This window comes from Eupeodes corollae, chromosome 1, assembly GCF_945859685.1.
Source record: "Eupeodes corollae chromosome 1, idEupCoro1.1, whole genome shotgun sequence".
Classification (NCBI taxonomy): Eukaryota; Metazoa; Arthropoda; class Insecta; order Diptera; family Syrphidae; genus Eupeodes; species Eupeodes corollae.
In genome coordinates, this window is record NC_079147.1 from 85,970,436 (window position 1) to 85,997,153 (window position 26,718).

General features: G+C 30.6%; 1 protein-coding gene across 2 annotated transcripts in view; it reads left to right on the forward strand.

Annotated features, from left to right (window-relative positions):
- Positions 1–25,758, forward strand: part of LOC129943132 (uncharacterized) — a 444,917-nt gene extending 419,159 nt beyond the window's left edge. For both annotated transcript variants that reach the window (XM_056052382.1, XM_056052383.1), the window contains exon 13: positions 22,658–25,758. In XM_056052382.1, coding sequence (XP_055908357.1) covers positions 22,658–22,820 — 163 coding nt within the window. In that variant the 3' untranslated portion in view covers positions 22,821–25,758. The remainder of the gene's footprint in view (positions 1–22,657) is intronic.
- The last annotated feature ends 960 nt before the right edge of the window (positions 25,759–26,718 follow it).

Consider the following 26,718-nt stretch of genomic DNA (forward strand, 5'->3'; position numbering starts at 1 on the left):
AAAAACCTAGACAAAAAATTAAAAAGTTGGTAAAAATTAATTTTCTACCCAATTATCTTTTCAAATTTTTAATATATTGGCTTTTTTATAAAAATCCAACTGTCGGTTTTTTCATAAAAAAAATAAAATCTACACAAAATAGTCAAATTTGGTAAAAATTGATGTTCGGTTCACGATATCTCTCAAATTAATTTCATTCATCCAATTTGTAAAAATTTAAGAAACTATACTAGAATTGGTAAAAATTATTTTTGGACCAAAAATCTATTTAACAAACCAATATTTTCAAACTAAACTGTTTCTTTATATGAAAAATATTGTTGGTAAATTTAAAATTTTTAAGAATAATTCAACTGACAACTTTTTAAACAAAACACGAAAACCTACAAACTTTTAAGCAAGACAAATTGACAGACGGGATGGGAAGTTATCAGTGTGGGTCGCATTCCAGCCTTTTTTTATATGAAATAAATAAATCATAGTTATAAGTCCAGCTTTCAGTTGATCTTAAGACCATTATCACAATAAACTCTGACATAAGTACACTTGAATTGATGGCAAGAGAGATTTTCCATGTTCAAGTTTTCATCTTTCATTCAGGCAATTATTTGGCAGTTGGACAACCAGATACTAGAACCTTGCAAAATCTTCTCTTATTTCAACTTAACCTGTCCGTTATTTAAACAAATTACTATTTTCAATTTTCTGAATTCACATGTTATCTAAAATTGTATAATTCAGATCTTACGTGAACTTTTCGCCGAATACGAGAAGGATCCTTAAAAGCAGATCTTTTGGTTGGAAAAGTTCATTGGATATTTTGAGGAGTTCTCCATCTTCATAACTAAAAATAACAGAACTGTATATATTAAAATGTCCTCATGTTCATACAAAATATTCCCTGTGTTGGAACTTGAGAAGTATTTTTTTGAATGCATTTACATTAAAAATTAAAATATTCAACCCTTTGAATCTTTTTTTTTACCTCACTGATCAATAATGTTTTGTTCCTTGCAATCTAATTGCAATTTTTCAATTGGTTTTTGATGGCCTTCAACCAAATCAGTCTCCAAAATAACTTTATCACTTTGGGAAATCGCATTTAAATTTTGGCAGTCAAGTGCATGAAAACCAACCTCTGGGGTTTTTTATTTTTTTTTATTTTAAAAATGTTATAAGACATTCTAAAATACTTTTAGTTTTTAAAATATTAAAAATTTCTTGAAAAATACCGTACACGACATCATTAACAACATTTTCTTCTATCCATGCACCTCCGTCAAAAAACGGGCACAAACGGCATAAATTCAAAAAAGAAATGTCTTTATTTAAAGTGAAGGATTAAAAATGCAAATCTTCATTTTTCAATAAAACACATAGTTATGAGAAAATAAATATATTCCACATGTTTTCTGGGTTTTAATTAATTTGTATTAAGAAAAACAAAACTAGCAGCATTTTTCAGACAGTCTTTCGTTACTACAGTAAACAAGAGAAAAAAAGAGGATGAGAGTTTGAAAATCTAGTTTTGTTAAATAGATTTTTAGTCGGACACAAATTTTTACCAATTTTAGTAAAATTTCTTAAATTTTTACAAATTGGATGAATGAACCGAAGAACCGAACATCAATTTTTACCAAATTCGCGTACTATTTCTTGTAGATTTTATTTTTAAGAAAAAACGGCAAGTTGGATTTTTATAAAAAAAACTAATGAATATCGAAACTAATATTTTTTGTGTGATAAAAAAAAACTTTGAAGACAATATTTTTAGTTTTTGAAAAGCTATTTGAAATTTGTACCAAGTTTTGGTATTGTTTTTTTTTTTCAATTCAATTCAATTCAAAACTTTATTTTCATAACTTACACAGTAAGATACTATATCTTATTTGATAGTGCATGCTTCATTAATTAAGTGAATGTGTTACAATTTATAATAAAAGATATTAAATGTAAAAATGACAAATAAATATATTTATAACTATTACTGCAACATATGTAATTATTTTTTTTTAATTAACAAGTATAACATTACTTTTTGAAACAAAAAATAAATAAAGAAGCAAAAAAAAGAAAAGAAAGAAAGAAAGTAAGAAAGAAAGAAAGTAAGAAAGAAAGAAAGTAAGAAAGTAAGAAAGTAAGAAAGTAAGAAAGTAAGAAAGAAAGAAAGAAAGAAAGACTCGAATATCTAATCATCATCTAGGTGCCTCCAAGTATAGTCTGAGCTTAATCCCAAACAAGGTTATACTACTTATTAGGCTAATGGCTCGGGGAAGGGAATTCCATAAACGTATCACGTGGATAAAGAATTGTCGTTCGGAAATCAAACAACTATGCCGTATTGGTATGAGATCATGAGTTCTCATTGATTGGGAGAAACAGATCCTGTTATATAGGTACCTTGGTAGGCGCGCTTGGATGACGTTGTGGAGTAAGGTCAACGTTCTCTTTTTAAACAGATCATCAAGTGTGGTACCAAAAATATATATTTTGAAAAAGTGGAAATGTGGTCATATCTTTTCAATCCAAAAATATAGCGTGCGATACTGTTATATGCCACATTGAGTTTCCGCTTATGTTCATAGTCACAGTTATTAAATAGCTCACACCCAAACATAATAATTGGTATGATTAGTGTTTAAGCTAAAACTAATCTGGTTTTTAAAGGTGTTACCGACGGTGTTGCCCAAAGTGTGCGAAGACCTGCGTAAAACCCTACCCAAAGTCAACCTGATGTGGTTATTCCATGTAAGAGTTTTGTTAACAGTTATACCTAGATTTCTTGCAGAATCAACAAAAACGATAGGACTGTTATTAAGATTAATATACGGAAAATATGAAGTATCTACCGGTTTTCTGGAAATAACCAAACATTTTGACTTGGATGGGTTTAAATGGAGACCGTTCATGCGAGACCATTGAAGAATCCTGTCGAGATCTTCATATACTTCACAGGCAGCCTTTTCCACTAGACCCAATAATATTTTATTGAATTTACAAGCTATTTTTATAAAAACATATTGCATTTCACTACAATGAGGGGCCTTCTTTACAAGTTGACAATCGAAACTTTCACGAACATAGATATCTACACCTCCACCAACACGATTGATTCTGTCAGATCTAAAAAGTTTATAACCACTTAAATTATAAATTCTGTCATCAACATCACTTAAAAACCAAGATTCCGAAACACATATCACATCAACTTTAGAACTAGCAAACAAGTATCTAAATTCATCCAATTTTTCTCTTGATCTCAAACTTTGTGTGTTAAGATGACAAACTTGCAAACCAGTATGTTGATTGCATATAACATTAATCATTATCCCTACTGATAGCCTGTACAGAATCCCTTATATGCTGCTCATTAGGATCCTATATAAACGTCAATGACATAAATAAGAGGTGCCCAATAAACTGCACCAAGCATTGCATAACCCGTTCCAGAAAAAGAGTAAACTAAGACACGAAGAGGACAAAGATTAGATATTAGAAAAAGAGAAAAAGAAAATAGAGACATGAAAAAGAAAAGTTTACATATTCTATTTTATGTTTTAATTCAAAATAAAAGAAAAATAATAATATAGAAAAGGTAGAAGAATGTAAGAAAACATAATTATTAGAAGCTTGCAAAAAATAAAAAAAAAAAAAAAACAAAATTTACAAGTAGCGAAAAATATTTTGTTCAGTGTACTATTTATCTGCATCATTTGTTGTCGTTGTTTGCGTCATCATGGCAGTATCAGCTAAGTCATCAGTGGTCTCAATCAATTGTGCCTCCTCATCTTTACTCTTCTTCACATAAACCAGGCCACGAATTGTAAAAGCAGAATGTAGCTGTTTATTGCGTTTCATTTTCAACGCATTCTGCATTATAAAGCGATTTTTGGGTGTTAAGCTCTCATGAATGAAAACATTTGATTTCCCGTTGCATTCTCACTGTCAGTGCGAAGGCCAAGATCATGAAACTGAAGCGGTGCTTTTGTTGTTCTTCTGTATTCGGCAATTGATCGCAGCTTATCGTGTGGTGTAAAAAATTTAATAATAATTGGTGGCGATAGCGATTCGGTGTCGGTTTTCGGTCTTATACGAAAAATACTTTTTATCGTTGGTGATTTAAAATTAAGGTTAGTGCAAATCTGATTAAAGATCAAACGAAGACATTTGGCAAGAGTTGAACGCCGTGTAAGAGTGCATCACTCATCGTTTCTTTAAGCAGCTGGTGAGTGGTGTTCATCATTGGATTCCGTTGCATGGAAATAGTTTTAATTTTATCATCTTGCTCAAGTATTTGTTGTTTAAGCTCGCGAATTTCCTCTTTTAAGGGTTCAAACTCTGCTTGTTTTGCTTCAATCAGGGATAGCCGTGTATTTATACTTTCAAAAGAGAGTTTTAATTCAGTTACATATTTGCTTATTTTATCAGTGATTGTTTTTTCGGAATCAGCAATCTGTGACGTAATCTGTGACGTGATAGCCTCGGTTTGTGCAAGCATAGATTTCTCAATTTTAGCAATCAAGTCCATAGTGGATCTCTAGTCCTTGTTGTGGGTGATTGTGATAGTGGTTGCGCTTTTGATAATGGTGTTATTTTCGGATTAGATGGAGAAGGTAAATCGGAGGATCGTAATTTGCTTCGTGATCCCATTTAAAGCTTTAATATAGGTTATAAGGGGAAATGTTATGTGCAACAATTGATGAAAGGTGAGTGAGACGGATACAGTTTTTGTTTATTTTTTTTTGTTTTAAATTTAAGATTGACAATTTGGGTAGAATTTAAAGTTAATTTATTTAATAAACCAATTAAAGTTATTCTAAGTTGCAACAAAAAACGTGTTCGGTAGTTGTTTTATAGTATTAATATTCAATTTATGGGACTTGGAACGGAAAATCAACCACTTTAAACTCAACTTAAAACTCTCACTCAGTCACGCACGTCCGCTTAGTAACACATCACTTTCTCCATTTTTTCTCAAAATTTTACTGAAGGTTGACAAAAATATTTTTAAAAGTAGTTTAAAGCCAATATCTCAAAGTTTTGAAAAGATATTTTAGTCGATAATCAATTTTTTCCAATTTTTATAATTTTTTTGTTTAGGTTTTTATTTTTTGTAAGAAAACTGTTTATTCAATTTTACTTAACATTTTTTCAAATGTTAAAAACAATTTTTCTTATGAGTTAAAATTAGTTGAAAGCCATAATCTAAATTTTTTGAAAAGATATTTGAGTCAAAACTCAATTTTTACAAACTTTGAGTTATGTAAAATTTAGGTTTTTATTTTTTATACAAAAATTTTGTCAGTTAGATTTTTTTAATAACTTAATCAGATGTCAAAAACATTTTTCTTCGTTGCACAAAATTGTTTAGGAAATGAAATCATGAATCTTAAAATTTTCGAGGTGACAATTTTTCTTATTTATAAAAAAACCGTTACTTGGATTTTTTTCCTTTGGGAAATTAAAAAGATGATAAAATACTCATGAAGACCAAAAGAGACCTCTACAGAAATAACTTAAAGCCAACAAATTTAATAATTTGTTTTGACCTATTTTTTTATTAAAAACGAAAACTAAATTAACTGCAACAGTTTGTCCCCCGCGCCGTAAAAAAAAAAAAACAAAAATTACATACTGCGGCATTTGAAGTGAAGCACATAGTGGTCGTTCTGGTGAAGATATAGCCAGTGCTCTAATAAAAATACCGCATGAAGTCTTGACAGAACATCCTCTTGTCGAAGTTTTGATATTATGGAGTGATTTCTGTGTCCCAAAAAATAAGTTGTCATAACGGCATCAAATGTTTTTCTCCACCAGTTATATTTCAAATAAGTTCAGTTCCAGGACACTCACTTATACAAAAAGATTGACTCTTTTTATTGTGCAATAGACAACATCTTAAGAATACTGACATACAGAGTCCATTGTCACTTAAAACGCAGTTTAAGAACATACGCTTGGAGAAGGTGACTCTAAAATTAATTCAGATGCAAGTCACTTAAATTTTTCAGTTATGCCCTTTTTTAAAATAAAATGTATTAAATACGAAAATCCACACTTATTTGAACTATTTCTCAAAACAAATGCTAAAGAAATTAACGATATAAGAAGTTTGTATCCTTTTTTATACCATCACAGGATAAAAAATCTTTTGAAGCCTTTTTAAACAATTGAAATAACAATTGTACTAATAACGTTATTTTTTTACTGATTTGATATTTTTTTTTGTTATAAACAAAAATTTATAAAATGTTTGGAATCATTAGGTTTTACTTTTAATTATTTATTTACTTCCCATAGGTCGAAATTGTAATGTTACCGATTTGTCAAATTGAACATTTTGTCATTTCTCGATGTTTCAAGGTCCCTAGAGTCGAAATAAAAGATTTTTAGAAAGATGTCTGTCAGAATAGATATTGACTTCTAATAAATGTTGTTATATAGAAAAAAAAGGCATAAAGATGCAGCAAGGGCTCTCAAGAAAATTGCGTGGGCGTTTTTTTACCATAGCAATTTAAAAAAAAGATGAAAATTTTGGTTAACCCTAAATATCTTACGCACCAAAAAGGCTAGAGGCTTAAATTAAATTTTATATTAACTATTGCAACGTGATTCCGAACCCGTATATTTTTGGAAAAAAATCCACCTAACGGTTTATTTATAAATAAAAAAAAATGTTGTCACCTCGAAAATTTAACGAATACAAAATGATTTTATCTTCAAAACAATTTTGTGCCAAGAAAAATAAAGTTTTTTAACATCTGGTAAAATTTTGAGTCGAATTGGCAGTTTTTTATGAAAAATTAAAACCTAAAAAAAAACATTACTCAAGGTTGGTAAAAATTGAATTTCGTCTCAAATATCTTTTCAAAACTTTGAGATTATGGCTTTCAACTAATTTTATCTTCCAAGAAATATTGTTTTCAACAATCAATAAAATTTTGAAAAAAATCAAATGGACAGTTTTTTTACAAAAAATAAAACCTAAACAAGAAAATTTATAGAAGTTAGTAAAAACTGATATTCGACTCAAATAATTTTTCAAAACTCTTAGATATTGGTTTTAAACTACTTTCATCTCTTAAAATTGTTAACACTTAGTAAAATTTTGAGGAAAATCTATTTTTGTAAAAAAAATAAAAACCTAACAATAAAACAATACTAAAATTTGGTAAAAATTTACTTACTTAAAATTTGAAAATATTGTCTTTAAAATCTTTTTATTCCAAAGAAAATATTGTTTTTGATATTGGTTTGATTTTTTTTTACAAAAATCCAACAGTCCGTTTTTTCATAAAAAAATAAATCTACAAAAAACAGTACTCAAATTTGGCAAAAGTTGATGTTCAGTTCTTGATATCTCTCAAATTAATTTCATTCATTCGATTTGTAGAAATTTAAGAAATGCTACTTTTCAAACTTAACTATTTCTACATATGAAAAATATTGTTGATAATTTTAAATTTATTAAGAATAATTAAACTAACAACTTTTTTAAACTCAACACGAAAACCTACAAACTTTTAAGCAAGATAAATCGACAAACGGGATGGGAAGTTATAAGTGTGGGTCGCATCCCAGCCTCTTTTTCTTTTTGTCTATTGTTTTTGGTTTTCCAAATCTGTAACACCTTTTTTCGATATTCAGTTGAAAAATGTACCTATAGTATTTCATAAGCTTTTCGAAAATCTACAAAAATGGTTAGAATTCACTTGTCCCAAATTATTCTTAAAAAAACGCTGAACTGAAAATTTTCCCATCCCGTCTGTCAATCAGTCTTGCTTAAAAAGTTTGTAAGTTTTCGAGTTTTGTTAAAAAATTATCAGTTGAATTTTTCTAAAAAATTAATCAAGGGTTACCTACCAATCATTTTTTTTTTGCATACATGGTGTGGTTGTCTCCGGTTGTGATGCAATAATATAAAAACGGAAATAAAAACAGAATACTTAAATTTTTTTCAATTTAAATTTGTATTTATCATTTTATTTTTGAAAACCGATTAATTTCACAACTTTTAATTTGTTTAGTATTTCGAATGTGAAGAAATGATTTGATTTGAAAATTCATCTTTGTTACCGAGATTTTTAGTCCAAAACCAATTTCCACAAATTTTTATAGTATTTATTGAAAATTTTTATTTCATATGTAAACAGAAACACATACAAATTGGATTTTTGAGAAAATTAAGCGCAATAGAAAATGATTTTGAAGACAATAACTTTATTTGTTCACGAGAAATCGGGAATTGAATTTAATTTTTACCAAGTTAGTTTTAAAAAACTAACTGTTGGATTTTCACAAAAAAATATTTTCTATAAGATAAAATTAGTTTGAAGTCAATATTTTTAATTTTTGAAAAAATATTCAAGTCGAAAATCAATTTTTATCAACTTTTAGCTTTGTTTTTTTTTTTATTTTCTTATTTCTTACAGTTCGATTTTCCTCAAAATTTTATCAGATGTCAAAAATTGTATGCCTCGTTTCATAAAATGATTTTGGAGAAGAAATCGTTTTATCGTAAAATATCCGAGGTGACAAATATTTGTTTTCAGATTTTTTTCAGATACAGTCGTACATTTTATTTCATTTGTTACTGAATCGTGTCATGACATGAAGTAATTAAATAAAGTCACAGGTTTCCAAAAATTGTATATAGAAGTATCCTGCATCTACTAATATGTGAAAGTTCGTATACAAATTTGTAATAGACGTTATTCGAAATAATATTGTAAATCAATTTGTAATATAATGAATGTTAAATAGTAAAACAGTACACTGCATGTTTTTCTGGTTGTCAAACCAATTTGAAGAGATTTTTTTAAGATTCGAGCAAAGAACTTGCTTCTGTATTTATTACATTTTTATTTTATAGCAGAATTAAAATTGCCTTTTATCATTTTATCAAATACATTATATTCTGAATCTGATTTTCAGCATCTCACGTCGTATTCTATGTACCTATTAGAAAAACATAGATTCTAAAAGGTATTCTTTAATTTACGGAGAAAATATAAATTTTGTATCTATTCTCCTTTTATACTTCCTTTCGTCACGTATGTTTGGCAGGATTATTTTTCCTTTATAGATGATGTTTCTCTGTTATCCTTTCGTTCAAATGAACACAAAATGTCCATAACCTTTGGGCGTATTAGAAATGTTATAAGAATGTAATGGGTATGGGTATGGGTAAAGTCCATATAGGTACCTACCAACTTTTCCTAAATCAGGTCGTAGATAAACATGTTAAAGACAAATAAGCCTAAACTTACCTACATACAAAATTAGAGTTTGACTAGCATAAGTCTTCTTCAAATACGGACGTACTCGTACATAGAAGACTTAAACAGCGTATAAAGATAGAAAATTCGTCTTGCTTCTATATTTGAATAAGGACATTCCCTTTTGGCACAAAAACATATGTTTATAGGTTGAACAGGACGAAGCATTTTGTTTATTTGCATGTAAGTTCATTATATAAACAAGAAAGGAAAACGATGAATGCCAAAAGCTTTGACCAAATCACACACAAAGAATCAATTGCAAAGTCATTGTTTGTAAAACCAAAGAATTATTTTGTCAAAGACGCTGCTGCACTCTATGCACTCCATGAAGATGTACAATGTACATAATTTGTGTATGTATGATAGTCCAAGATTTGCAGAAAGTTGCTCTATCTAGAGCAATTGGTTTTGTAATTTTTCGACCCTTCTACAACTCCCTCCCTTACCATCGCCGTCTCAAATTGGAAACATAATATAATTCTCCAATTCGATGTTTGTTTATTCTTCGCCCACTCGGTTTTAGTCCTTAATTACACAACAATCCTTAAGAACAACAGATACAACACAGCATCATGAGTAAGGTTTAGGTAAAAAAATGTCCGTACTGCATTTTGTACAGGGCGGTTCAGAAGTGACTCCCTAATTTAAAGTCATAATAAAGTTAAAAGGTTTATTTTCTTTATTTATAAATAATTTCAAATGGGAAGCCATCGTCTGATTTGAACATTCGATATTTTGAAGTTTCTCAACGTTTGAAGCTCCCTAGAATCCAAATCAAAGGTTTTTAGAGAAGTGTGTTCTTATTTTCATACGTTATTCTAACGTTTGAAATGTCAATTTTTCGACGGCCATATCTCAAGAAGCGCCAGATATACTGACTTTAAATGAATTTCGTTTAACATTTAATAACATCAAAAGATGCAATAAGAACTGTTTAAAAATTGAAAGGGGACTTTTTTTGGTTCGACCAATATACTCGTATATCTCTCGAACCATTAAAGCTAGAGATTTGATTTAATTGTATATTCTATATATATATTATATAATTTCACTCAGAAAAAAAAAACTTATTCAAAGCCAGTTATGTCTATTACCGTTCAGATGGATATGTTGATGCAGGAAATGGACAAATTATTAGACAAAAAACAAGGGCATACGCAGTCGACGTATGCTGTTGTTGTAGATCCACCGAAAAATCATATTTCTAATATACAAAACCTGAAAAATTAGCAACCCAAATTCTGTCAGGTTTTATGTTATAATATAGCTGGTCAAATCCAATACTATGAAAAATTCTTCAAAGGTTTTAAACTACACTGGACTCCAGCAATAAAAACTCAAAACTTCGGCAGACCAAGCGGAGGGTGTTTATTTGGGTATAGAGTCTGCAAACCATCTACAATTTATAAACTATTTATAATGAAACTACCATTCTACGAGGTATATTTTAAGGTGAAACTGTCAATTTAGTTCCATGCTACCTAAACTGCAACCATTATAGCTTGAAGAATTTGAGCTGAGTAATTTCATATGAGGGGTTCATTAGATATTGAGGCAGAACCACAGCAGTCAGTCACTGATTCTAGAAGTTCAAAAGATTCTACAACTGACAGAAACTGCAATGCATTTGTTGAGTTTCTAAGAGATATTTGTGTGTTTATTCTTAATGGGAGAAGCTTTGATGATACAAGTGGATAATTCACATTCGTATCGAGTAGAGGATCATCAGTCATTGACTTTTGTTGTTCATCTTACAATTCGGTAGGAATAATTGAAAATTTTTCTGTGACCACATGCCTTTAATTCTAAAATTAAAGTCATCTAAAGACATCCCTAGTAATACGACAATGCAGTTACTTCCAAGGCTGAAGTGGGTAGAAAGAAAATATTTAGATTACATAAACAAGCTAAACGAAGCTATATCTCAGCACGTTGTGCGTGAAGATCACATTGAATCAAGATGTGAGATTGTTAAATAGAACTAACTGAACTGTCCTCAGCAATAGAAACAACAAAAGAAAACATAGCACAAGGTAAAGATGGTATTCCAAATGAGTTCTACAAAAACGCAAGCATTTCATTTGTTGAAGAGATACACACTCTACTAAGAGATATATTTGAAACAGGAAATATACCTTCATCCTTTAGAAATTCAATAATTTTCAATCTATACAAAATGGGTGATGCCAGTATCGCTTCCAACTATCGTGGGCTCTCCTTTCTGGACACGCTTTAAAATATTTATAACAATTCTGCTTAGGAGGCTCACTCTCTGGATTGAAGAGAAGAACATACTCGACGAATACCAGGCTGCATACAGAAAACAATATAGTACAGTTGACCAAGTCTACAACCTTTCTTGTATGGTCTCACTTCAGCTGAACCAGAAGAAAAAGCTTTACGCTTTCTTCGTAGATTTGTCAGTAGCGTTCGACAACATGAACAGAGAAGCTTTGTTTTACAAACTATCAAAGATAGGAGTCTCTACAAAACTGGTGTCTATTATACGTTTATTGTACAAAGATACGACTGCAACAGTCGGGGATGGAACTAGTACGTCTAGCTTCTTCCAGACATCCAAAGGAGTCAAACAAGGATGCGTACTGAGTGCCCTTCTATTGTACTATTTATAAACGATCTACAATCAGAACTTCCAACTGATCTTACTGTGAATGGTATGCAAATAAATGTTTTGTTACACGCGGACGACATAGTTCTTCTTTTTGGCAGACCTAGTACCCTACAATCGATCATCGATAGCTTCGGCAGATATTGCAAAAATTTGTAAGCTTGCTGTCAACTTAGAAAAGTCTGAAACAGTAATTTTTAGGAATGGAGGTAGAAGAACAACAGATGAAAAATGGTATTTCAACAATGGTGAAATAAAGATAACTAATCTTACAATTATCTTGGCGTTTACTTTTCTTACAACATGTCCTGGTCATTTCACTTAACAAAAAGACTTACAGCATCGAAAAACTCAATCAACACGACATGGTCGAAAATTGTTAAGAATTGTTACTAACTCTGCTAAGTATAAAGTGCACGGTGCAGCATCAAAGTCAATCATGCACTACTGTGCGCAAGTGTGGCGATACAAAACTACAACGTTTCTTCGTCAAAAGATGCTTTAGTCCGCCTGATAATACGCCTAACTATGCAATACAAATACACATCGAAACTGGTCTTTTAAAGGCTTTCCAAACCCCTTACCGCGTATCCTCTCTGAAGCAGTCATAGAGAAAAATATTTATTGGGCTCTGGAATGGTCAGCCCTTTCCAAGAGATGGAGATTGATTTCAGTCCCGAAATTCCAGTTTCAGAATGGAACCAAATGCACATATTGCTGCTGACAAAGCTAGTAGAAAAGCATTGTGGCGCCCTTTGGAACTTAAATGCTAAAGCTTCTCGCAACGACTCTGTTGCCCTATGCACTTTATGTAATCAGGATGCGGCAGAAAATACTTACCACTTCATTGGTGTGTGCCCCATATTTAAAGGATACCGACAAAAATATCTTGGAAATGTAACTTTAGATCAGCCAACATTCATAAACATTTTAAATGGATCTAGCTACCCAACACTCTACAATTTTTTAAAAGACTCGCTTAAATATCGTAGTTTAATAAATAACTAATTTCGTTAAAACTTGCTAATCTTTACCTTAATTTAATTAACTAATTTTTTTTTTGACCTGACAGACGACTTAAAAATAAGTTATTGTCATACTTAATTTTGAATACCAGCCTAATAATGTTTTTTTTTAAATATCTTATCTTATCTATTGTCACTCAATTCCAAATTTGGAAAAAGCTTAACTAACCGGAACAAAACCAATTGTTACCTCCAAAATAATTGTATGAATCAAAGAATGACGTTTTTGACATCTGGTAAAATGCTTATGAAAATCGGATTGACAATTACAAAAAATAAACAAACAATACTAAAAATTGGTAAGAATTGACTTTCAACTCAAATATCTTCGGAACAAGAAATAATAAAATTATAGATATTGCATCATATGAAACATATTGTTGTTATCTTAAATAAACTTTTGAAAAAGAATTAATTGATAACTTTTCATACAAAAAACAACTACAAGTTTATACAATATTTTTTTTACTTAAATATCTTGAGACTTCTTACTTTTTTAACGTACGCAAAGTGGTTATTGTAATACGTTAGCAATTCATTTATTTACAAATATTTGAATACAGTTTGAATAATCGAATTCTATAAAGCTTTGGCAGAGCCGTCAGCTGATTTGGCAAAGTATATAAAGTGATTTTAGTTTATGTAAAAAAATTTAAATGAATTGATTTAAATAAAGTCAGTCATTAAAAAATTTGCATACTTATAAATTAAATTTAAAAAACATTACAATAATTTCCAGTTCACATCATTTAATAATTCTATTGTTTCTTGCATTGTAAAACTGTTTTTCTGGAAAAATATTAGTATTTGGTGTCGTAACACTGAGCAAATGCTTATAAAATGAAAGCAGTCTTCTTTTGTTTTCATTTTGCTAGTGTACAGAAATTTCCGTTGTATAGACTGCCATTTAAGGTTAGGAGCTCACACCTGGATTCGAATATTAACGATATTTCTTTTTAGCTGAATGTGTTTTCAAAAAAATTATTGTTTAAAAGGTGATGATTTAGTTGTGAGTAAATTATACTGCTCTCAGACTTCTCAGCCTCTGCTACTATCTTTTCTCGAACAAAGTGTACGTGTTTTTGAATTATCTTGTAAAGCTGCTAATTTAGCTGAACCAAGTTATTCTTGGATAACTTCTCCACATCTATCGCCAATATTTTGCCATTTTGCAACCCACCAGTCCTTATTCCGCATTTCTTAAGGGAGCATTTTCTTTGTGAAACGAGCATCTGAATGTGAAGGGTTTTGGTAAACAGTTTTGCAACCCCCCTTTTTTAAATAAATTGCGTAGTTAGGTGTCCTCCATGTCGTATTCAGCAAGTTTTGCGAAGGCTTCTCGTTTCAATAAGATAATTTTTGAAATCCATCGTTTTTTTCAACTTCACGCTTAAATAATTGTAATCTTTAGTGATTTCAAGACGATGGTGATGGTGAAGAAAAAAACTTCTCTAACCAAACTGTGAGAAGATCTTGTGAATGTTTTTGGATTTTTCAATATTTATAGCAACATATCTTGCAATATGTTGACAACCGATTTATAATAAGCTGCATATTTTCTGGTGACTCTGAAATTATCCGATCATCTGCATACAGTAGAACATTGACTGTAGTGCCAGCTAACAGAATCCCACCAGAAACATATTTGCCAATATCGTTAATGAACAACGCAAAAAGTAAAACACTCAAAATGCATCCTTCTTTAACACCAGCATAAGTGTCAAACAGTAACGTGCGGCAGTCCATATGACCGGGTAGACACAAATTTGTATCCATTATTTCGCATTTTAAACACTTAAATCATTGTTTTAAAGCCTTTTAACCACTTCAAGGTAGATGTATTGAAGAAGGTTTCTGGCTTTTATTTTTAATTTTTTTTTTATTTTTCATTCAGTTTTTAGTGGCGTCTATACTTGTTTTTTTTTTATGTTTTTTTCCGCCTTATCTTTTGTTGGCGAAAATATCGACTACTTTGTTTTTGAAGTCAATTTAAACCATTACTTCTTCAACTAATTCTTTTTTAATTGAAAGTAGAGCCAAGCTTGCTAGTCTTGAATCTGCCATTCTTTTTCTTGAATATGTTTTTATCCTCTTTAATGCACTCATAGATCTTTCACTAGAGGCTGTTGAAATTGGAATAGTCAAAACCAACTTAAGTAAAGTAAAAGTTTCTGAATAAACATTTTCAAGGCCGTTTTCAATTAGAAAGTTTAGTGGATCCAAATGTTAAAGTTTTTTGAGGTGTCGGAATAAATGATTTGCAGTTCATTTTTTAACTTTTCTGCATCAAAATATTGTTTATAGTTTTTAAGCAGAACTTGGTAGGGACCGTTGGAAAACTTGCTATGATATCTGGCAAATCTGTCCTGATCTAACAATTCTACGAATACAATTTCCTTAAGATCACCGAATCTTAGATCTAGTTGTACTAAAATGCAGTCTAAAATTTAGTATGCCATCACAGAAACCACTTCGTTTTGTGATCTCGCAGTCCTTATTTCATATGAATCATTTTGTTCCAACTCCTTGATTATGTTCCTTGCTTCAAGAATGCACCTATTTATTGTTTCGTCTATTCTCAGTCTTTTTAAACTTTCTATGATGCCGTTTACTTCTTTCGTGGATACAGCTATATTAGAGGAAATTTTATTTTGCAGTAAGTTAAAAAGATGATCAGTCAAACTAAATATTTAAAATCATTAATAATGCGCTGCATCTCAAATGCTTAATAGTTTCGCTACCAAAACGGTCGCTATCTATGATAAATGAAAACAATCAGATTGGTATGACCTTTTTTAGTCTGCACAGCCCTTGAATGGTTATTCCATCTTGTTTCTAATGGATTGGGCAAAGAAAACCCTTTTCCCTTGTTAAATCCTTGTGAAATGCAGTCAAGTTGCAGACGAATAATTTGATTTCTTTTATGTGCTTTGAGCCATAAAGCAGCACCAAATTTAATTGGTGTACCCAACAATGCACACAAATTGTGTTTGGTCATATTTCCTTAATTGAAGCCTAAACCCCTCCCTTATGCCCAGCCATTACACTTGCTCCGTCATATGTTTGGCTGATCAGTTTGTCTTTAATTTTTTGTTTAAGAACATCCTCTATTATTTTATCTATGCCCTTCGCTGTTTTGTCTTTTGAAACATTAAAAAACCAGAAAAACTCTCAGTGACTTTATTATTTTTTAACAAATCTAAGAGTAACACAAAGTTCACTACTACAGGACACATCCGTAGTTTCATCTGTCTGAATTGAAATAAATCGAAATGATTCTAATTCATTCTGAATAAAATTGCTTACAGCAATAGTTAGCGATTCAATTAAATCATTTTGAATGCTTTTGTACGTACCTTTGAATTATGATGAAGACTCTAGATGGTCTTTCATTAGATTTTCTCCAACGGACAAAATTTCCAAAAGTTCGAGATAATTTCCCTTGTTTCGGGACTCGACAGTTTCATCATTTCCTCTAAAAGCTAGCTCTTGTCTAGCCAAGAAACTGACCACATCCAAAAGCCTAAAAACAATACCTCTATTCTTATCGGATTGTAGGTTGTGTTGAATTGCAGCCATTTTACATGCTTTCATTAGCAGGTGGTCAATTCGAATACTACCTGAAATTTCATGTTTCTTAGCTTTGGCCTCAAATTTTTTTATTGTACTGCAACCTTCTTTTCCAAATGGAGAATCATGCCCAAATAAAAAGCATGGATAACAAAATACTTTGTTCAGATTTTGGCTTCCATGAAGCCAATCGTATTTTGAATACCATTTGTTTTGAAATTTGCGTACAAATTTACCATCCTTCTCTAATAACTGAAGATCTGGTTTTTGAATTTTATTTTTAATAGTTATCTTATCTTCTATAGGTAGCATTGAGAACTTTACATTTGCATCATTTGAGAAATACTCAAAAATTTCATAATTTCCTGAAAAATCCTGACTGCTGCCGCTGCCGCTGCGCTGTTCACTGTGCTGCTCATAGACACACCATTTAAAGACCGGAATATTTCGTACGTTTTAACATCCAACACCCATTTGTTTACATTGTTGTATTTGTAATTTGACATTCGTCCATTTTGAAATGTGAAATCCAACAACAATTTGATTCGGTGTATTTACTTGTTTTGACAGATGTTTTTTTTTATTTAATTGCTGTGGTGGGAACTTTAGATTTGATTTTAGCTGTCAAATGGCAAAATGCATTCCAATATTTGCATTTTTAAACATTTTTGATAGGAAAATACCAACATTGTAACTCACTTGGACGTGTTCTTATAAGTTTTTTAGAGTTTTACAAAAAAGTGTGAATGCAACGTTTTTACGCACACTTCAAGAATTACAGGAAGGTATAAACCATTCCTGTAGGTACACTATTGTACCAAGGACACGACCAAATCAATTTCAATGTTTGCATTTTCCTATCAAAAATGTTTACCAACACGGGCTATTTTTTGAGCGTTTTTTTTTTATAACATTTCGTAGGACCTTTGATTTGATCCTGTATTTCAACAAGAATATTCTTTTTCAGCTACGTGATAGTGATGGGTTCGTGTACGTACACTTTACCTTTCAAATTACCCGACAGTAAAAAGCCTGGTGCAGTCAAATCTGACGAACATGGAGACCAATTAAATCTTAACTTTAGAAAACAATTTGTTAGCCGGGAATGTCCTTCTTTACAGCCATTTGTCTTTTGGCTTTTTTGCCAAATGGGATTTTGTATGGAAACATCTGCAATTCAGTTACTTTAGAACTTTTCTAAATGCAGGACCACCTGAGTTGACCAAAGCGCCTTCGTAATTCTTTGACTTATCTCCTTATTCGCTTCAGTTGAGTCAATGATTACTTATGATTCGTGAAAGATCAACTACAGATCCAACAACTTGTCACACGCGCCGTCATGATCCTGTGCGCTGAAGGTGGTGTCATTTTTCACACATTAAAATGACTAAAATAATCGAGTGAACAGAAAAATTGTGTTTTTATTTTGCAAATTATAACGAAAACTTTTAACCCATCCTGTGCAACATTGCAACCTGCAACTCCTTCAGGATGAATGTATGTGTTTTCCCTTTTGAACAAATAACCTATAACCGCAAATGCAGAGGGGACATGAGAGGAATACAATGAATTTGCACTACCTATATGCCCTTGCTCTGCAGATCTGGATGATGGAAATTACACTCTATGACATATGCCAGAGTGCCCGCCCCACACTTCCCCCAGGACACATTCCAATTGATTTATCACGATGTCGGGGTCTGTAGGGTTGAGGGTGGCTGAATTTACTGCCTTCGAGAGCAAATGTCTTTAATGCGATTTGTAAGTATTGAGCTTGGGTGTTGTTCTTCTGATCTGATGTTGCCCTCAAGATGCTCCTTTCCCTTTCTGCTGAATGCACTTTGAATTCTTTGTAGACATTAGGGCTGTAAATATTTCTTTTGTTTTTTCTGGCAGGCGAGTTGGAGTGTGGGAGTGGGTTTGGATCAAACATATGGAGTTTTACCGAAGGATATATGAATAGAAAGTGCAAATCCTTTGCATTTGTTTTCATTCGAATTCAATGCACGTTATGGAGGGATTTAATGCGTCCCATTGTTTTTGAACAAACTCTTAGGAGAAATATCTTTTACTTTCCTTTCCCATCTTCAAATGAAACCTCATCGATGAGCGTCGTCGTGTTCATTGTCGTCCTTGTCGGAGTCGTTCGTCGTTCATCGTCGTTGTCTTTGAGTACATAAGTAGGAGTTAAAACATTGTGTTATTGGTTTGGTATTCTTTGGGCTTTAAAATAGAAAATGATAATCATCATAGACACACACAATTCTTCACTTCAGAGGATTTTGAAATTATTATAGCAGATAGGTAAGGTAACTTATAACTGCCTTCCTATACCGCTACCAACCAACCAACTCTTTATGTGGATAATTTGTTTTTGTTCATTACTTTCCTTTGTGTCAGTTTTTGAAACATTCATGATGATGATGAGGTTTAAAAACAAAAAAGTTTCTTAATGTTGAAGTTTTTGTTTATGTGTGTTCTTTCTATTATAAGTATTCTAAAGCATTTAATTAGAGGACTTAAATAAGCTTAACATGTTTTGTTGACATTTATGGTTTAAGGTTTTGATTTTTTTGTTTTTGTTTGACAATACTTGAAGGTACTCGGGGGATTAGACTGCAATTTTATCTATAGTACATCTATAGGAAATATAATATGATTTTGTTTATGGAGTAAATATTTAGAAAATGCGGACATAATTAACGCTGAAAATAACAATTAATAAGGGTGGGGAAAGGAAGTTTATTCAGTTAAGAAATTTATTATCTATTATCTTAGGAATAATTAGATACTATTCAGTTAAAATAAACTAAAATGATGTAATAACGTTAAGGAGGCATTGACTTTTTGTTTATTTTTTAAACAAAATTGTTTTTTGTATTTCTCAAAAGAGGCATGGGATGCGACCCAAACTAATAACTTCCCATCCCGTCTGCCGATTTGAATTGATTAACAGGTTTGTAAGTTTTCGTGTTTTGTTAAAAAAGTTGTCAGCTGAATTAATCGAACAAATTTAACATCATAATGCATGTAAATAATTTTATTTCAAAATCTATTTTTGCTAACGAGATTTTAAGTCGAAAACCAATTTTAAACAATTTTAGTAGAATTTCATAAAAGTTATTAATTCTTATATAAACAAATAAAAATTGGATGAATGATATAAATTTAAGTCAATACCTTATTTTGTTCACGTGACATCTAGAATTTTATTTTTTTGTGGAAAAACAAACTAATGGATTTTTATGAGGAATTTACTGAATGTTGAACAAAATATTTTCTTTGAAAGAGATTAGTTTGAAGACAATATTTTAAGCTTCCCATAGGAAGTTATTGTAATGGGTTTGATTTATCAAATTGAAAATTTTGACATATCTCGACGTTTCAAGGTCCCTAGAGTCCCGTTCGTACGTCTGAACGTTCGCGACGTTTTTTCGTCATCCATAGCTCAAGAACCAGTAGAGATGTCGACTTGAAATAAATTTTGTTATGCAGATAATAAGGCAGAACGATGGAGAAAGGGCTCTCAAGAAAATTGTGTGGGTGGTTTTTTTTACCATAGCAGTTTGAAAAAAGGTTAAAATTTTGGTTAACCCTAAATATCTTACGAACCAAAAACGCTAGAGACTTGAATTAAATTTTATATAATATATTGTAACGTGGTATCAAAGAGGTGCATTTTTTAAAAATCTATTTAACGGTTTTTTTTTTATAAATCAAAAAAACTGAAGAAAAAAAATTTGACACCTCCAAAATTTTACGACTAAAATATGATTTCATCTCCAAAACAATTTTGTGCAACGAAGAATAATTTTTTTGACATCTGATACAATTTTGAGAAAAATCGAATTGACAGTTTTTTTTATAAAAAATGAAAAACCTAAAAAAAATGAATAAAAGTTCTTAAAAATTGATTTTCGACTCAAATATCTTTTCAAAAACTGTAGATATTGGCTTTAATCTACTTTTATCTTTAAAAAAATATTGTTGTTAACATTCAGCAAAATTTTGAAAAAATCGAATTGACAATTTTTGTATAAAAATTGAAAACCTAAAAAACATTTAACAAAAGTTGGTAAAAATTGATTTTCGACTCAAATATCTTTTTATAAATTTGAAATATTGGCTTCAAACAAATTTTTTCTTATAGGAAATATTGTTTTCAACATTTGATAAAATTTTGAAAAAAAATCTAACAGACAGTTTTTTTTTTACAAAAAATAAAACTCTAGAAAAAAAAAACAATACTAAGACTTGGTAAAAATTTACTTTCGACTCAAATAGCTTTTCAAAAATTAAAAATATTGGCTTCAAACTTATTTTATTTCACAGAAAATGTTGCTTACGATATTCAGTAATTTTAATATAAGAATCCAACATTCCGTTTTTTCAAAAAAAAATAAAATCTATAAAAAATAGTACGCAAATTTGGTAAAAATTGATACGATCGACACACGGGATGGAAAGTTATCAGTGTGGGTTGCATCCCAGCCTCTTTTAAGTTTAAGTTTAAGTAATTTTTTTAGGTTATAATTTTTTGTAAAAAAAGTTGTCAATTCGATTTTTCTCAAAATTCTACCGAATGTTGAAAACACTATTTCTTATAAGGTAAAATAACTTTGTACAGATATTTGAATCGATATGCAATTTTTACCAACTTTTTGTAATGTTTTTTTTTTATATTTTTATTTTTTATAAAAAAAAACTGTGAATTCGATTTTTCTCAAAATTTTATCAGATGTCAAAAACATTATTGTTCGTTGCACAAAATTGTTTTGGGGATAAAATCATATTTAAGTCGTAAAATTTTGGAGGTGACAAATATTTTTTTTCAGTATTTTTGATTTATAAAAAAAACCATTAAATGGATTTTTTTCAAAAAATATATTTCTTTGATATGACGTTACAATATATTATATAAAATTTAATTCAAATTTCTAGTGTTTTTGGTTTGTAAGATATTTAGGGTTAGTGTTAGGGGTCACCTTTTTTTCAAATTGCTATAGTAAAAAAAAACACTTTTGCAATTTTCTTTAGAGCCTTTTCGGCATCTTTTTGCATTATTATCTGTATAACAAAATTTTTTTGAAGTCGATATCTCTACTTGTTCTTGAGCTATGGATGACGAAAAGTACGGACGAACGAATGTACTTACACAGATCTAGAAATGTCAAAATTTGTAATTCGACAAATCGGACCGAAGCCTTTGAAATGTGTACATTTCACATTAAGATATTATTTAAATTGTCTTAGCCTCCTTTACAGGACATTAAAAAATATTTGTAAGCGGTAAGTAAAAACTCGTGTATATTATTCGTGTTATCCTTCCCCCTGATTAAAAATCTAGATTCGCCCTTGCTACGTACTATACAAATATACATAAAGCACCCCCTCATTTTTTTTAAGGGACCTTCTTATTCGTTAAATTTACAAAAATATAACCAAATTTACTTTAAGTCAATATTTTCATTGCGCATTGACAGCCATCTCTCTTAAAACCTTTGACCTAATTCGACAAATTGAAACGGTTACATTAACTTTCTGTGAGAAGTTAATATGCTACTATTATGCTACAGAAAAATCATCTTGTCAATAGAACATGAGCGTGCCAATTTGTCAAACGACATACCCGTAGCATGGCGTGTTAACTTATTGTCTGCTTTTATTGGTAGGTATATCTTTTTAATTATTAAGGTTTGTCATGTCAAAGTCAACTTATAAAAAACCTAATAAATATTATATCAAATTGAAAGGAGACTTTTCTATACATACATACCAAAGATAAATATGAACTTAGTCCTAATTTATTTTTATCAATTTAAGGAAATGATGCTTTAAATTCAAACTTAAAGCAATCATTGTTTTTAGATTTTTTTTTGTTTTCGCTTTTTGTTTGAGTTTCGACGTACATACATACTCTAACAAAAAAGGATCCCAAATTGCAAGAAAACAAAACACCAAAACTGACGTCAAACTCAAACTCACCGATTCCAGAATCTCAAAGTACTCACAAGCAACGAGCTAATATTTATCTTCATACATTTATATACACATTTATATACACGTTAACACCGTGTATCCTTTCCTATTTGCAAAGCAATTTCTCCAACTTCCTTCCTTTTACTTTAATATACTTTTTTCTCTCTTTGCAGGCTAAGTGAATCCACCATTGAACATGCCAAATTAATGGCCCAGGCAATCAGCTTAGATGGGAAATTCGACATTAAGGTATCGACCTTCGGAACATCGAGCGGAATTCTAATTCATGCTGAAAAGTCAGGAACAAAAAGTCTTACTCGAAAAAACAAGGATTAGAAAGGACATTGCCAGAAAGCGGTGGAGGGCGTTGGGAGGGGAGAGACGGTATATGTATACATCGTGGAATGTGGAGATTGAATGAACTAAAAAAAAGGAAGACCAAAAACTACCTACAGTAGCGTCTTTTATATGCACGAAACGGGTGGCTCCAGCACCTGGATCGAATCGTATACCGAATTATTCCTGATGTCCTCCCGAGATATGGGCTTTTGCGTGTCCTTGCTATCTATGGCTATCTATGTATATGTGTGTGATGAGTTTTTGTGTGTGAATGGAAAAAGAATTAAACTTCGTCATTGTTGTTAGTGTGCCTGTGCAATGGGCTAAAATAGAGTCAGATTGTGGGAATTTACACACCGTGAACAGGAGATTAGCTTTACCAAAGTCAAATAGAATGGGACGTAGAACGTTGTACACCGCGCCGTACAACGAATACTCTTCGGTTATCTATAGAGAAGAAAGAAAAAAAAAATTAAATCGATCCTTGAGCCTGATTCGTTTCGTTTTTGGTTTGTTTTTTTTTTTTATTCAGTCCAGGAGCATTGTTTTTTCCGCCTCCACGTTCAACAACGAAGCCAAACGATTTTGTTCGTGAATGGACTTTTAAAAGAGTTTCCCTAAAGGTGTTAACAGTTTGAAGGAAAAAGTCTAAAATCCGTTTATAGAGTTGTGCGAAACTTATGGGGTTTGTGTAAGCTTCTTTTTATGTTTTTTTTTAAAGCATTACTTTTGTTTTTGTTGTTGTCTTTCCTGAAATTGTAGACTTTATTTTTAGTTGGAAAAGTTTAAAAATTTCAGAAAGCACAAGGCTTAACATTCATTGTAATGCAAAGAGAAAAGATTTGTTTCTTTTTGGTTTTGTTTCTATTGAACTCAAGATCGATAGTCTTTATTTGATTTCAATGTTTGTGTAAATCTTCATTAAATTTTGAATTTGTAAGCTGAAGTTCACCTACTTTGACTTAGGAAAGAAAAGTTATAAATGAATTATATTGAAAATATAATTGAACCAAAAACCGCTCTCATAGAGTTAAAAATCATTACAAATTAAAAGTGCTACAATTATGAATAAGCATCTTAAAATTCTATTTAATTTTAAGACATTGGTGTTTTTAAACTATAAGGCATTGATTGTTTAGCATTTGTATGAAATTGTGAAATGAAATTTTTTTTTATTCTAGATATGATTTTGTTTAATCGAAAACCCATAAAAAATTAGTGATTTATTAATGGAAACAGTGTTAGTCCGCGATCCGCTTACAGAAATTTCTTACAAATCATTTTAAACATTATATTCAATTCTTTTTAATTAATTCGTTTTTTAATCAAACAACGATACACGAATAAAGATTTAATTTATTTTAGTAAAATTGATATGAACTAAACGAAGCCTTCTGGCTTCGATAAGGTCGCGAATTAATTCTTCTGAAGAAGATTTATAAAAAGACTACGAAAACATGTTTCTTTGATCCAGTTTTTAAAATATATTGTTTTTGAAGAAAAAGATAAGTTTTGAATAGCCCTCTATTCAGGGAGCTTTTAACAAAACTTTAAGTGCTGTTTTTTGGGCTGTTGATTGATGGTGATATGATTAGACCTTACCTATCCTAACATGAATCTGGTGCAGTAGTTACGGTAGACCGATTTTTAATACACGGATTTTAAAGATATTGTTGTGGACTTATGTTTTTTTTTTTAAAGACATTGGCCACACAACCAACAATCAGTTTCAGTTTATTTATTTATAAAGCTTACGCTGTAAGATAATATATCTTATAAATTTGTGAAAGCCTTTGACTTAACTTTAGACAGCTTGGAAAACAAGAGAATGATAGAAATAGAAGAAGAAAAAAAGAGAAAAAGATAGTAAAACTTAAGAAGAGAAGAAAGCTAAGTTAAGTATTTGCTTTGATTCGAAAAAAAAGATTCTAATACTTTTTTGGAAAATGTGCATTTCAATTATTCCCCTTAGATGAGTTGGCAATGAGTTCCCGAGGCAAAATGCACCGCTAAAAATTGCCTTCCCGAGTTTTAATACAAAAACCGTGTCAAAGTTACCGATGTCGATCTGTTCGATGCTGGTTGACGTGTTTTCAAGATTAAAAAAAAACAGCATCAATATTCAAAGCTTCATCAAGTTTTTTAAAGCCATATTAGTTAGAGTCTCTTGCGAATGTGAAAAATGGTCGTAACTTCTTAACCCAAAGATATATTGAATGATCGAATGATAGCATTTAAGGCTACGTTTAATTTATTTTTGCTGATATCACAGTTGTAAAAAATTTCGCGTCCATGAGTGAGAACAGGTATTAATAAATAGGGTGCTTGCTAGCATTAGTCTGGTTTTAAATGTAGTGATCTTTTGTGCGGTCCACAGCGTTCTCAGCGTTCCATAAGTTTAACCTTACAATTGGTTGATGTGGTAATTCCAGGTCAATGTTCTATTGAAGATTACACCTAGATTTTTACTGGAATTTCCGAATTCTTTTGGGTTCCCGTTTAGAATTATGGAAGGAAAGTATGTTGAATCTTATTCTTTTCTTGATATAACCAGAGATTTGCATTTGCTTTTTTTTTAAGAAAAGTTGTTTATTTTTTGAAGAGATGATCAAAATTGGTCATTGAGATCTCGACTAATCTTTTTTTTTGTGAAACGTGAAATAAAAAAGACTTGGTCTTCATATATATGTATTTAATGTTTATTTAAACTGAGAAGTTTCACAACACGTACCTTCAGATCGAGTGCTACAATTCAACTGAACTCATGCGGCAAATTACAACACTTATCAATACAACCACACTACCACCGGTAGCCACATAAAACTTGTTTCTTTTTCTTTCCTTTTAAATTTATTTGATTCTACACCATGGACAATTTCATGAGAATGATGCTTTGAAAGAAACGTATTTATGTTGTCTTTATTTTCTGTTGTTAACTACATACAATACAATAAAATAATATCCATTTATTTATTTTCAAAAAAAGACCTGTCTTTTTAGTGCCCAAAATGAAACCTCTTATTGGAAAGTCGTTTACTTTACGAAAAATTATGGAAACATTTCATCGATAACATTTCAAAGCCAAACTACTATTAAATCTATCTTAAAAATACTTTTTATACTCTTTTTTTTAGCTTTAATGAAACTCTACCTAACTTTCATCAACAAGCTAGAAAATATCTATTGAAACTTTTTATTTTTATTTTTTTTTTCTTAGAAAATGTAAAAAACAAACAATCTTCTTTGTTAATGATAGGTTTCTTATTTCCGATTTGAAATTATACTTCAAGAAATAAAAAAAAGATAAACAAGAAAAGAATTCAACTCATTTGAATGAGATACAAAAGAAAAAACTTCAAAGAAAAAGTAAACAAAATGATTTCCCGAACAGGAACAAATCCTTACAAAATTTCAAACATGTTAGGAAGGAAGGAAGGTACTTTGTGCTATATTTTTACTTGAACAAAATATTGAAACACATACATATACATGTACATACTACGGATGTTCAGACATTTTTTTTTTACAGAAGATATGTTGAGCTTTCTGATTCATATTGATATCATTTTCTATTATGGTAAGAATTTGTTTTATGTCAATACAGCAAAAAGAACAACATTCTTAGAAATAAAATTATTTAAATAATAGAAAATTAATAAGAGAAAACTTTTGCGATTATTAGAAAAAAGATATCAACCCTTGAAACTTAAATAGACAGTAATTATTTATAAGAAACTAAGAATTACTGAAATCAGTCCTCAGCAGTTACTAGGTGTGGTGCAGTTTATGAGGTACAAATTCTATATTTATGAAGAGAATTATCAATCATTCGTAGTTTCGCGAAATCCTGTTACTGAAGTCCATTACTGATACCATATTTTAGTTATACACTTGG